This window comes from Rhopalosiphum padi, chromosome 3 (assembly GCF_020882245.1).
Source record: "Rhopalosiphum padi isolate XX-2018 chromosome 3, ASM2088224v1, whole genome shotgun sequence".
Taxonomy (NCBI): domain Eukaryota; kingdom Metazoa; phylum Arthropoda; class Insecta; order Hemiptera; family Aphididae; genus Rhopalosiphum; species Rhopalosiphum padi.
The window spans coordinates 66,199,215-66,212,077 of record NC_083599.1 but is presented as its reverse complement, the minus strand read 5'-3'; the positions used below and the strand labels follow the sequence as shown (position 1 = coordinate 66,212,077).

The 12,863-nt window shown below is 26.5% G+C and overlaps 2 protein-coding genes across 2 annotated transcripts; one reads left to right on the top strand and one right to left on the bottom strand.

The window, feature by feature from the left end:
• The first annotated feature begins 3,200 nt into the window (after positions 1-3,200).
• Positions 3,201-5,757, top strand: LOC132925427 (uncharacterized). The gene is made up of 3 exons (XM_060989825.1): positions 3,201-3,635; positions 3,780-4,826; positions 5,671-5,757. The coding sequence occupies exons 1-3, from the start codon at positions 3,201-3,203 to the stop codon at positions 5,755-5,757; spliced, it is 1,569 nt and encodes a 522-aa protein (XP_060845808.1).
• Positions 5,758-9,399: 3,642 nt separating this feature from the next.
• Positions 9,400-12,593, bottom strand: LOC132925426 (zinc finger MYM-type protein 1-like). The gene is made up of 2 exons (XM_060989824.1): positions 12,474-12,593; positions 9,400-11,739 (listed from the first exon to the last, which is right to left on the bottom strand). Exons 1-2 carry the CDS (start codon positions 12,591-12,593, stop codon positions 9,400-9,402), a joined length of 2,460 nt encoding a protein of 819 aa, XP_060845807.1.
• Between the last annotated feature and the right edge of the window lie 270 nt (positions 12,594-12,863).

Below are 12,863 nucleotides of genomic sequence, written 5' to 3'. Positions count from 1 at the left end.
AACCTTTCACGTTAATGACACTCAGGGCACTAGGTTTTAAAATAAAATAATTTTTCAATCACCCTGCAATATTTTGGTATAACCGCGCGCGGTTCGACCGCGTATATGTGTACGATAGCCTGGAGGTTTATCCGCTCGCGGTACAACCGCTGCGGCTCAACCGCTATGTGTGGCCCGGCCCTTATATAATAATATAAAATAATAGGTGGCTCTTCTGGCCTAACAATCAAATATAATATTATATGCAACTATTTGAGCTGTAAACTCGTGTACAATTGCTTAAATAAAATATTCACATATAGAAAAGATAGCCCTTTTGGCTCAATATAAATTATAATAAATGCAATGCCAATAATAATAAATTAATTAAAAAACTCATAAATTTGTCGGTGCACTGCTGGCCAGCTGCTACCTATACAGCTAAATAATAATTACACACACAACAATAAATAAAACAAACAATAAAATTACGGCGATTCGCGCCCACGACAATAATATATAAAAAAAGTGGCGATTCGCGCTCACGAGTCACGATAATGATATATAGAAAAAGTGGCGATTCGCGCTCACGATAATAGTATATAGAAAAAGTGGCGATTCGCGCTCACGATAATAATTATATAAAAAGTGGCGATTCGCGCTCACGATAATAATTATATAAAAAGTGGCGATTCGCGCCCACAATAATAATATAAAAAGTGGCGATTAGTAAACAGTATATTTGGTCCGCGTAACAATACGAAGGTAAGATCATTGGCGTAGCAAGGGTATGGCGAACTGTGCCTACGCCAGGGGCGCAAATTTATGCTTTAAAATTGGTACTTATTTTTATTCTACTTTCAAAACGACATTTCTATATTACCTAATACCTATACGGCTATACATTTTGAAATGTGTATGATTTTGTTTATCTTGTTTATCGTTAAATTCGTTTTTTACCAGATGGAACCGTGCGTGCTTGTGTGTGTGTGAACAATGAACATCGAGCTTATCGTTATCGGATCGCCCGTGGCCCGTCTATAAAATATATTATTATATAAATATATTATTTGTCCAATATAATATACTATAAGTACATTTGATACGAGAATGAGAAGCACTCGAGTACAAAATAAATCGTCAAATCGTATAAAATATTAAAATAATAAAGCTATGTAGTTATAATATATCAGAATATTATATGTATATCATAATATGATAATATATAGTAGTAATTACTAATTATTGTTATAATATATTTTTTTTTTTAAATATTAGAAACGGTTTTATTTATTTTTCATTTATTACTTTCATTTTTTAATTTTCGCTTTTTTTGTTTTTATATTTTCCAAAATATGTTGAGGATCTAAAATTTTGAAAATTTCCAAAAAATGTGTATTTAGATATTACCTATCTCCTCCTAAAAACTCCATACCAATCTGAAGTCACTGGACTTATAAAAAGAAACACAATGTCATATTGTAATTCACATTGACTTATTTTATTGGCTTTTGGTAATATTTTTTTAGAGTAATAATAAGTATCACATATGAAAATTTAGTTAGGTACAAACTATAAATTCTTCGAAAACCAAATACAATATACAAATCAGGGGCGGACTGGCTGGGGGGGAAGGTGGCATTACCCGCCCAGGCCCCCTAGAAATTTTTGTACTTGGGCCTTTCATTTTCAACAATTTAATGTACCTATTTAATTATATTTTTTTTTTATAGCAATATTATTATATGGATTATACCTTTCGCTATTTATTATTTCAACTGTAAAGTGTAAATAATGAAAAATATAATTCTATATTCTATGTAACTATAAATAATATAATAATAATTATAGTAAATTATAGCCTATAGGTTGTTTGGGAAATTAGGAATAACAACTAATTGTGGAACGGATGTCGATAACGATAAGAAATTTTTATAAATAACATTTAATAGAAGCATAGACCTAATAACTATGAATAGAAGACTATTATTAGGGAAGATATTGAATTTACGAAACAGAATAAACATTAAATATTTATAAATATTAAATTATAATCCGTTGTCATACAAATACAATCATACTTTAACGCTGTGTCCTACGTAAGACCTGCGAATTAATAATATAATATTACACACATAATATTATATACAGCCATACAGGTAAATATTCAGTTTAATCTATTTTATAATATTAGTTCAATCCTAATCATTTAAAATTGTAAAATACTTCATAAACATTTAAATATATAATATTTCAATAAAATTATTTACTTTAATTTTATCGCACATTTAATTTATTAAATTTTTGTGTATGTTTCGGTTCTTATACATTATTATTTATATTCATAATAAATAATAATAATTTAATAATTATTCTAAAATTCTTATAAATTGTCAACAAGAAAAGACAGAACTAATAACTTTATAACCAATTATATAGAATATCTCTCTAAATTTGTCCGTGTCAATAAATTTTTATCAATTTTTGTTTTTAAAATCAAATAATATCTTAAATGTTAGGTATAAACAAGACTATGAACTATGAAGACAATTTTCGTACTCGTATACATTTATACAATAATAGTTATTACAATAATGACTAATTATTTTTTTAACAAATTATAATATAAATTTAATTAGTATAATTTAAAACAATATTTATTTTTTCCCCTAAAATATAGTATTTACATTTACAGGGATACAATTTAAAATGGATAATAAAATAAAACAAAAAAGTGGTTTTCAAAAAAAAATTGAAAAGCGGGCAGCATTATTATCTGCAGCTGGGTCAGATAGTAAACAACGTAAGTTAGACTTTTTTTCAAAATATTCTTCTAATAAAAATCAAAATGAAAATGTCACCGATATTACTGATCAACCAAATCCAATTGAAAAATCGGCCAATGATAATAATGAACTTCGATCCAATGTAACCTCAGAAAATACTATTAAATCATCATATATATTTCCTATTTTAAGTAGATCAAGTGAACAAGATCAATCAAACGTAATAATTAATGACAATGACATTTTTTCATCATCTGAATCCGAGTCTGAAAAAAAAGTACAAAAAAACTAATTGAAACCGATTCGAAAATTAGTCTTTTTATTCCTCCTATATTTAGTAGTCACCATCAAGCTAAAGTTGCTTTTGTTGACGCACATCCATGTCAACCTCAGATAAATATACCCTTTAATATTAATAAAGTATATTATAGAAAAATGCCAAATGATAATTTCGTGAATCGAAAATGGGTTTCTTATAATTCAATAACTAGAAAAATTCATTGTTCTTTATGTATGGGGTTTACTCGTCCGGGTAGTACTCCATTTATAGATGGAATCGAAATAAATTTGAAACATCTTTATAGTCAATTAGAAAAACACGAAAGTTCTGTACCTCATGACGACGCCTGTAAGGCATACCTTAATATTACATCTGGACATACAATTACTAATGCGCTATTAAGTCATCGCCAAAAAAGTGTAGAATTAAATAGAGAAATTGTAACTAGAATTATAGATATTTCTTTATTAATCGGTAAACAAGGTTTGGCATTTAGAAGTAAGAGAAATGAAGCCGCTTATAATTTAAGTTTAAATTTAAAACAAGGGAACTTTTTAGAAATTGTGAAACTTGTAGCAAAATATGACCCGGTATTGCAAACACATTTAAATAATTCAATTAAAAAAAGTTTATTAAAAAAAGAAAAAAAACAATTTGGACGTGGTTCATGTGTAACATTTCTATCAAAAACATTTTTAAATAAAATTTTTTCTATAACTGGTAATTTAATAAAGAAACATATCTCAGAAGAAGTTTTATTGGCGGGGCAGTATTCATTAGAAGTTGATTCTTCTCAGGATACGTCGGTAATGGATCAATTGTGTATTTGTCTAAGATATGTTTTGAATGGTAAAATAATTGAGAGAATGATTGCTTTAGTAGAGTCAACCTCTGGAACTGGTGAAGCATTATATAATATTGTGAAAAAAGAATTAGATACATTGAATATCCCTCTAACAAAACTAATTGGGGAATCATTTGATGGTGCTGCCAATATGAGTGGTTCTTATAATGGTCTTCAAGCTCATTTAAAAACAGTTGCACCCGAATCAATTTATACACATTGCCATGCACATGTATTAAATCTAATAGTAACAGACTCTACTTCATGTTGTAAATCTGCTCAAGATCTTTTCAACTTACTACAGAAAACTGCAGTTTTTTTTTCTGATTCATACAAAAGAACTGGAATTTGGAAAAATTATCTTTCAAAAGATCAAACTGGAAATGATAAATTAAGAAAACTTCAAAAGTTAGGAACTACAAGATGGAATAGTAAAGATGCCGCATTAAAATGCATATTTGGTTCTTGGTTTGTGTCTGGTGAAACGAGTGATCGATATAATGTTTTAGTTGAATCTCTGCATTTTCTTGACACTGATTCATCTATAGATTCTAATACATCTTCAGATGCCAGATTCTTGTTAGAAAAATGGACATCTTTTGAATATATACTAACTTCATTTATATTTCTCGAAATTTTCCATTATACCACTCCAGCATCAAAATATCTCCAATCAAAAGAATTAGATTTTATTACTGTCATTAATTTAATTAAGTCTTTATTAAGCGACCTCAAAAAAGGTTCTTCTAAATATAATTTAATTGTTGAAAAAACCATGAATTTTATATCTAGTAAAAATAATTCTGAACATATTAAAAAGCTTAATATAGTCATTGAAGAAACGTTTCCAGATAAACGAAGATCAAAAATTAAAAAAATGCCTGGTGAGCTGGCATCAGACGATATCAGAAATATTTCGAATGTAGAATATTTTAAAGTAAATACACATCGAAGAATTTATGATGTACTTATTACCACGTTTGAAAATAGATTTGAGAAAAATGAAAAACTCTATGATGTATTAAGTATATTAAACCCAAAACGATTTAAAGACTTTGCAAAAAATCCTTTATTAATTAATGATGAAAATTTGACATTTATTGCTCAAAAATCAAATATTGAATCTGGAAACACATTGAAAGAAGAGTTACTACAATTTATATCATTTTATAATCAAAATTGTATTAAAAGTATAACAAATAATACTATAAATACTGAAAATACTTCTGAAAATTCTGCAGAATCAAGTGATGATATAATTGAAAATTCTTGTCAATATACTGAAAATAAAGTTGACTGTTATAGTTGCCCCTCACATTTATTAGAATTTTTATATAAATATAATTTACATACATCATCATTTACAAACTTATATTTGGCATATAAATATATTCTCACTCTATCCTGCACACAAGTGAATTGCGAACGTGCATTTTCAAAATTAAAAATAATAAAAACCAGACTTAGAAGTACAATGAAGGAAGAATTATTAGAGTCTTTAATGTTAATTAGTGTAGAATCTGATGTTATTCCAACTACAAATAAAATTATAGATACAATAGGAAGAAGTTCCACTGTATTAAGTAATTTACTCATTTCTTAAATAATTTAACATATTTATGTATTAAAAAATACTTATTAATTTTGTAATTTTTTTTTTTTTTTAAATAATACAACATTTATAATAATTTGACTAATAATAAGGAATAATAAAAATTTAAGTACATTTATCTATTGATGTTTTAATATCTTATAAAATATTTTGCCACCTGGGCCTTCAGGTGCTCAGTCCGCCCCTGATACAAATTAAACTTCATAGAAAATATAAACAAGTTAATTTGGCATATTTAACTGTGCAATCAATATAAATTGATTAAATTAAAATTGAATTACTTTTTACAAAATATTAATTATCATACAATTTATTATAAAAAAATACTTAGACACAATTTTTTTTTTTTTAATATGTATTTGAAGTTAAGCTCTACACAGGGCCGTTTTCAGCTTTTTTGAGGCCCTGGAAAGTGAATTTATTTTATTTAATTTATTCGCAAAGTAAAAATGCTTAAACAATTTAAAACAATGCTCTTTATAAGTTATTTATTTCTCAATTACGAAATATCGAAAAATGTATTTTCAGAATTTTTTTACTAGTGTTTTAAGTTAGTATTTTGATAAAATTCATTAAAATCTCAAAAAAATATAAACTATATAATAAGAAATTTATAAAAATGTCTTCACAAACAATTTTGATATTTTGTAATACTCATTTTTTAAAATAAATAATACTCGTAAATAAATAAAATAACAGTAGGTACCTATATATGTATACTTGAAATTTTCACCAAATGTTTATATTATTATTTTTATTATAAAATACAGTTTTCAAAATTCTTTAACTCTTTTTGAACTACTTATATAGGCGTGACAAATATTCATCTATTTAATTTTTTTTCTTCCATAAATGGTTCAACATTTTTAAACATTTAATACAAGATCCTAAATAACTTAATTTTTTATGTGTATAAAAATATAAAATACATAAGCGCAATTTTTTATAAATGCATTTGAAGTTTAAGCTTCATTTTAGTCCCTTTAATTGTGTTTATGCATTTAATCGACTTAAATACTAAATAATCCTAAAAATATTTAAAGTTTACCAAATTGTTTCCCATGATGAACGCACGATAGTTAATTATTAGCACCAGTCACTATTTTTTTGTAAATTTTGCTACTACACACTTTTTTTTTTTATTTGCATATCTAGACAATATCAGGGTTATCACTAGTAAAGATAAACTTTTTTTCGTCTATTTGTCATTTGTTATTGCACACAAAGATAAGGGCTGATCAGCACCTAAGAAAAAGGTTCTACAACAGGTTTGTTTATACCACAGAAAATTCTTTAATCTATTCTGTGATTATACCTTGGAATTGTGCCTTGAGGATTGAATTAAAATAAAAACGAATTAAATTATATAATCCTTATTTAATTATTAAAAAAAATATTCGTGTTTTATAAAAATATTGTTTTGGATACAAATTGTTAAAATGTCCTCATTCAAGAACTCTGATTTTTTTTTTTTATATCGGTTTTCGTTTTTAATATATTCATTTTACGTACGGAGATGATTTGTCAGTCTATAGGATAATTAGTATAGGATATATTATATGATAACTTATATTTAAATAATTGTGATGTACAATATTTTACTTGATTTCGTAAATAAATTAATTTCATATGCTCATCAAAATTTTTCTATATTGATGCTGGAATTTTTTTATAGTCATTTGAAGAAAATGTTATGGATAACCTTTTGTTGTGTTTTTTAACCTTAGATATAAATTATTACAAAAATTTTATGAATTTTCAACTTCAAAATGCCTTGCAAATGTTCGCAATTTTGATATATTTTTTAAACATTTGAATATTTTAATGCTTATAAGCAAAAAATGTGACTAACGATTTTTGATTTTTTTTTTTTACTACCATAAGAACAACTTATAATAAACCTTATATTAAATTTTAAAGATTTTTTGAAAGCCGAATTTGTTTTATCGATATTTCAAGAAAAAAATTCCCGTTTTTCCGTTACTTTTTCAAGGTTTTTCCTGACGCTTTTGAAAACTACTACACAGCATATATTTTACTTTTGACCACAAAGTACCAACTAGATTCAATTTCCTTTTCAAAGAGGGACTGAAGTCAAAAATCAAAGCACTATTACTACTCTAAAACGTGATGACAGACACAAAAATAAAAATAATAAAAACATTCATATACGTACGTAAACATAATCTATATTTATTAAAGACATATTATCTACATGTTTTGACGATTTTAAGTGTGTATTAGTGCATGCTTTTTTAACTAATTTTTAATACATGAATCTCCGGGTCATATATTTATAAATAAAATGTATTTTCTTAGGTTTAGTATCAGAGAATACCAAGGTATTCAATTTAAATATTTGATAGACAAAAACATTTTTGGAAAAATGGTGGAAGACAAATTTTTTAAATTATGGGGTTGATTTACGGCGTGTTGGGGCTAATGATGGGGATATTCTTCGTTGCAATAGTTATATTAACTATACTTGTGGACACATTTATGTATCAAACTTTTTGGCAAGACTTTTTTCTAGCATTACCTACCCATATAATTTAATACTTCGGTCTCATAAACACAGCTATAGGTACTTGTACATTAAAAATCAAGAGTTTGATGCGTTGGAAATAATAAACTTTCAGTGTCATAAAAAAAAAAAACAATAATTATCCGAATTTGTTGCATGAAATGGTTTAAAACCATCAAAATTAATAATGTATGTATTTATTTATATGAATGAATGTAGTGATTAATATATTGATTTGTTTAATTTGTATGTACATTTATTATATTTATAACTATAAATTAAATTGTAATTATATTTTATTCATAACGTTATATTAATCGATGGCAATAATTTATAAATTATTAGTATTATTAAATTGTTACTTATAGTTTTTTAAATAATAACTATATGTTGTAAAATAGCTTTTATAATTTAGTTTAAGTATTTCCATAGATATTTAGGGAACAGAAACTTCAATCAATTATACGATAAATAATATCGTAAAATTAGTTTATGAACGCGCAAGCGAGCGCGCGCTTATCAAATTCAAATTTCAAATTACCCCAGTAATATAAATACAAAATAGCATTGACGCGAAACGTTCTAGACGGCGGTCCGAGAAATAATAATGTGCCGCTCCTGAGACTATTGCGCGTAGCCCCTCTTTGGTAAAAGTGGGCGTGGTTACGGGTGACCGCCGCCGCGGCGATATGAAATTCAACGCCATCTCTTGAGCGTTGTATACGTTTCACTTTTACCAGAACGGCCTCTTAAAAGCATACGATAAACCGGGTTTTAATAAACGGAATAAAGTGGGGATTGAACCAAAACAATTCAACGGTTGTTATAAATAGAAAAAAAATAAAACAAGTCATTATCATTATCGGTTATTAATCTAATAATATTTAAATATACCGATTACATAGAATCGATTACGACAAAATAATATCAGATAATAATGTGAATATTTATAGAAATACGTATAACACGTCATTTATAAAATTATTTTCGGATTCTATGGTATTTTTCCTACAAACTCATTATATAATTGACTAAAATGCATCGTCATAGTAATTGTAATAAATAATATTTTGCCATGTATCTTAAAGAGGACATGGGGTCTGAAAGGGTTAAGCCTTTTCGACATCACATAGGGGATATTAGAGAGCTATATAAGAAGGTATACGCACAGTGCCGGGTTAACGAATATGCCGCCCTTTACATACCTTATACCGTTATATTCATCATAAAAAAAAAATATTTGAATAAAAATAGTGTTAAAATAGTTTAATTTATTAATTGATATATATTTATAAACAAATAATAACATTGGTAGTTTTAATATAATATATAACTATTAGTACTAAGTATAAACATTTAAATACAAATTGAAATTCAAAACTTTTTTCTAGCTTTTTGTGAAGCAAATTCTTTAATAAAACTATTCCAATCCATACATTGTAGCAAATTATTTTCAATAGACATTAGAGCCAATGATGACATCTTTTCATTAGATAATGAGGTTCTCTGGTAGTTCTTCACTCTCTTTAAAACTGAGAAATACCTCTCCCCGCTAGCGTTTGAGCATGGTATAGATACAAAAAGTTTTAAAGCTATTTCCACATTAGGAAATGAATCATTTAACTTTGATTTTGTTAATGCTTCAAGCAAACTGTGCATAGATAATTTTTCTTCTTCTGAAAAATGTTTTACTATTGTTTTAAATTGAATAATCTCATTCTCCAGGTCAGGTTCTAAATCTTCACTATAAATAGCTACTAATTGTTTTGATTTTTCACGTAAAATATCATTGTCAATTCCCTCTATATTTAAAAAAAAACCAAACATAGTATTTATCTCAATATATGCCATCTTTCTTTCATTTAAACATACAATGATTGTATCACAAATTGGTAAAAATGTTTCATTTTTGAATTTTTCTTGTCCGTGAAATATTGTATCTTGAACATTAAGGTCATCGTGAAAACATTTTTTTCGTTTATTTCTTTTTTCTTCGTAAGAAAAGACTTCATATCCAATCATTTGCTTTGCTTCAGCTAAAATATTATCAAATCTATTTCTTAAATCTTGTACATACATTTCTAGAGATTCGTACAATTTTACAACACAAGATAAATCAATATTAATACGTTGTAAATTTTTACTTGTAGCGTCGAATCTTTCTAATATTGGAGTCCATAGAGCTATCATAAATGAGAACTCGAGAGTTTCAATTTTTTTGTACAACGATTCTGCTTCGTGTCTTACACTAGTTTTCTGATCTATGTTCAAAGCTATAGTTTTCAATGAAATTAATACAGCTTTAAACCCAATTTTTAAACTCTTACAAACACTATATCTGGATGACCATCTAGTAGGGCATAAGTTTTTTACAAACATTGAGTTTGGTATATTTTTTAAATTTATTGAAAGTTGTTCCCACCGCCATGTCGATGCAGAAAAAAATACATAAATATTTTGGGCAAGTGAAAAAAAGTGATAACCTTCTTTAGTTATATCAGCAGCATGACAACCAACTAAATTTAATGAGTGTGCTGAACATGGACTAAAAATTGCATTTTTTGATTTCTCTTTAATACGAGCTTGCAGACCATTAAATATACCTGACATATTTCTTGCATTGTCGTATGATTGTCCACGACAGTTCTGTATGTCGATATTTAATTCAGATAATTTCGTTAATATTGCGACTTCCATTTCTTTACTTTTATGTCCAGCCGATGGAATAAAACATAAAAATCGCTCTACTGCAGTCCCACCTAAATTAACGTATCTAATAGCAATCGTTAATTGATCAAATTTCGTGATGTCGGGAGTAGAATCTACGATTAACGAGAAATATTTAGCGGACGTTATTTCATTTACTATTTTATGAAGTACAGATTTGTTCATAAGTGTTATTAACTCATCGCAAATAGTGTTGGACAGATATGAGACATTTCCACGGCCTTTATTACCATACTGATCAAGGTGATTGGACATTAATGGATCGAATTTTGCAATTAATTCTAAACAGCCGAGATAATTTCCATTATTTTTAGAACCCAACGTCTCATTATCGCCACGAAATGCAAGACCTTTGCCCGATAAAAATATAATTGTTTCAATTAAACGGTGTATTATACTTCTCCAATAAAGTTCTTTTTTTTCAAGTTCAATTTTTAACTCAACATCAATACGGGTAGTTATTTTACGTCTAGAGAACCATATGCGAATAGATTCGTTATGCGTCAAATTCTTTTCGTGTTGTTCAACTTTTTCAAAACATTTTTTCCAATCAGTAAATCCTGAATCGGTGGAACTAAACTGTGTTTTTTTATTAGAAAAAAGAAGGCAATAAAAACAAAATAGTGCGTTTTTTGATGTTGAGTATAGCAACCATTGTCTATCTTTTATTTCACCATTCAAAAGTTTCCTTTTGAAAATATCATATGGTAACTTCCTATTAAATTCACCACATTTACGAATAGTGTTATCAAAATTGATTATTTTAGGATTTGATTCAACTGGATTACGAATAAAATAATCAACCATATCAGAATTTATATCCCATAAGGCTGGATCTTGTGATGGACAAATTGGAACATTAGTAATTTCACAAGAGACATTAATGTCAGATTTCAAAGTTTCGTCATCGGTTTTCATCAAATTTTCAACTAATTCATCAGAATCGAGTTTCAATGGGTTTTCAATTAATTCATCAGAATCGGGTTTCTAGAAATTTTAAAATACCATACTATTTTAGTAACTAAATTCATTTTTACAATCCACAGGGCCAAATTTTTATATGCAGTAAATACATTTTAAAATAAATGTTTGTGTATCCAAATGTATAAAATAAAAACATCAAACATAATTTTAGGATAAGTATAGGAACTAATCAGCACATTTGTTGTAATTATCAAATCAGATAAATACAAAAAGAAACTTACATGCTGCAGAGTAGCAAACTATTTAATTTTTAAAACAACTATAATAAATTTATAAACAATATTTAACAAATGCCATAATTAAAAATATATTTTAAATAATCCAAGTAATAAAGTTAGTGTAGTATTAATTTAAAAAAAATTAAATTAAAATTAAAATTAAATTACATTGAATACAACAAAAGTTATTGCATATGTCAAATAATTGTCTACAATTTATATTAAATAAACAATGAATAATAAAATGTAATGTAATAAATAGTATAGAATCATAGTCTAAATAGTATTATAAATTAGGTTATTTAAAACTGGTTTTAAAAAACCTTTTATAAATATTAATTGCGACTTTATAATTAGTATTTTTCATTGTTGTTTATTAAATAATATAAAATACAATACAATATATTTAATTATTTTTTATTATTTACGAGTACGGAGTAGGTACTGATGTACTATTTTGTATAAATTTGTTATTTTGTTTTAATTATAAATTAATTATTATGTACGTTATTTTTTTACCTTTTTGAAGAAAGTTTGAATGTTAAGAGTTTGAGAAATAGTTTCTTTTTCTTTTTTCTTTTTTTCCTCAGCTCTTTTGCGATATTCAGCGCCACTTAATTTTGTTCGTTTTCCACTCATATTTATAAAAAAATTAACGCTTTTAACAAAAATGTTACACTTTTTTTCAGTAATATTATGACTGATTACGACTAGTGTCGACGAGAATCGAGAAACGAATAATAAAATAATAAATAGTATAATACAAATTAAAAACAATTGCTTGGTAGTGTATAAATAAATCATTCGAAACTATTAATACTAAATATAATAATCTGTTGGTTATAAATGTATAATACAAGTATACAAATACAAACACATTAATGTGTTGATTATGTGTCAATGTATTAG

What these genes read in the sequence shown, in the direction of transcription:
- LOC132925427 (XM_060989825.1), top strand. Translation starts at nt 3,201, where the DNA reads ATGCCAAATGATAATTTCGTGAATCGAAAATGGGTTTCTTATAATTCA. An exon ending in TTGTAGCAAAATATGACCCG is followed by an intron (nt 3,636 to 3,779) that starts GTATTGCAAACA and finishes AATTTAATAAAG; the next exon opens with AAACATATCTCAGAAGAAGT. An exon ending in CGAATGTAGAATATTTTAAA is followed by an intron (nt 4,827 to 5,670) that starts GTAAATACACAT and finishes CTGGGCCTTCAG; the next exon opens with GTGCTCAGTCCGCCCCTGAT.
- LOC132925426 (XM_060989824.1), bottom strand. Translation starts at nt 12,593, where the DNA reads ATGAGTGGAAAACGAACAAAATTAAGTGGCGCTGAATATCGCAAAAGA. An exon ending in TTCAAACTTTCTTCAAAAAG is followed by an intron (nt 11,740 to 12,473) that starts GTAAAAAAATAA and finishes TAAAATTTCTAG; the next exon opens with AAACCCGATTCTGATGAATT.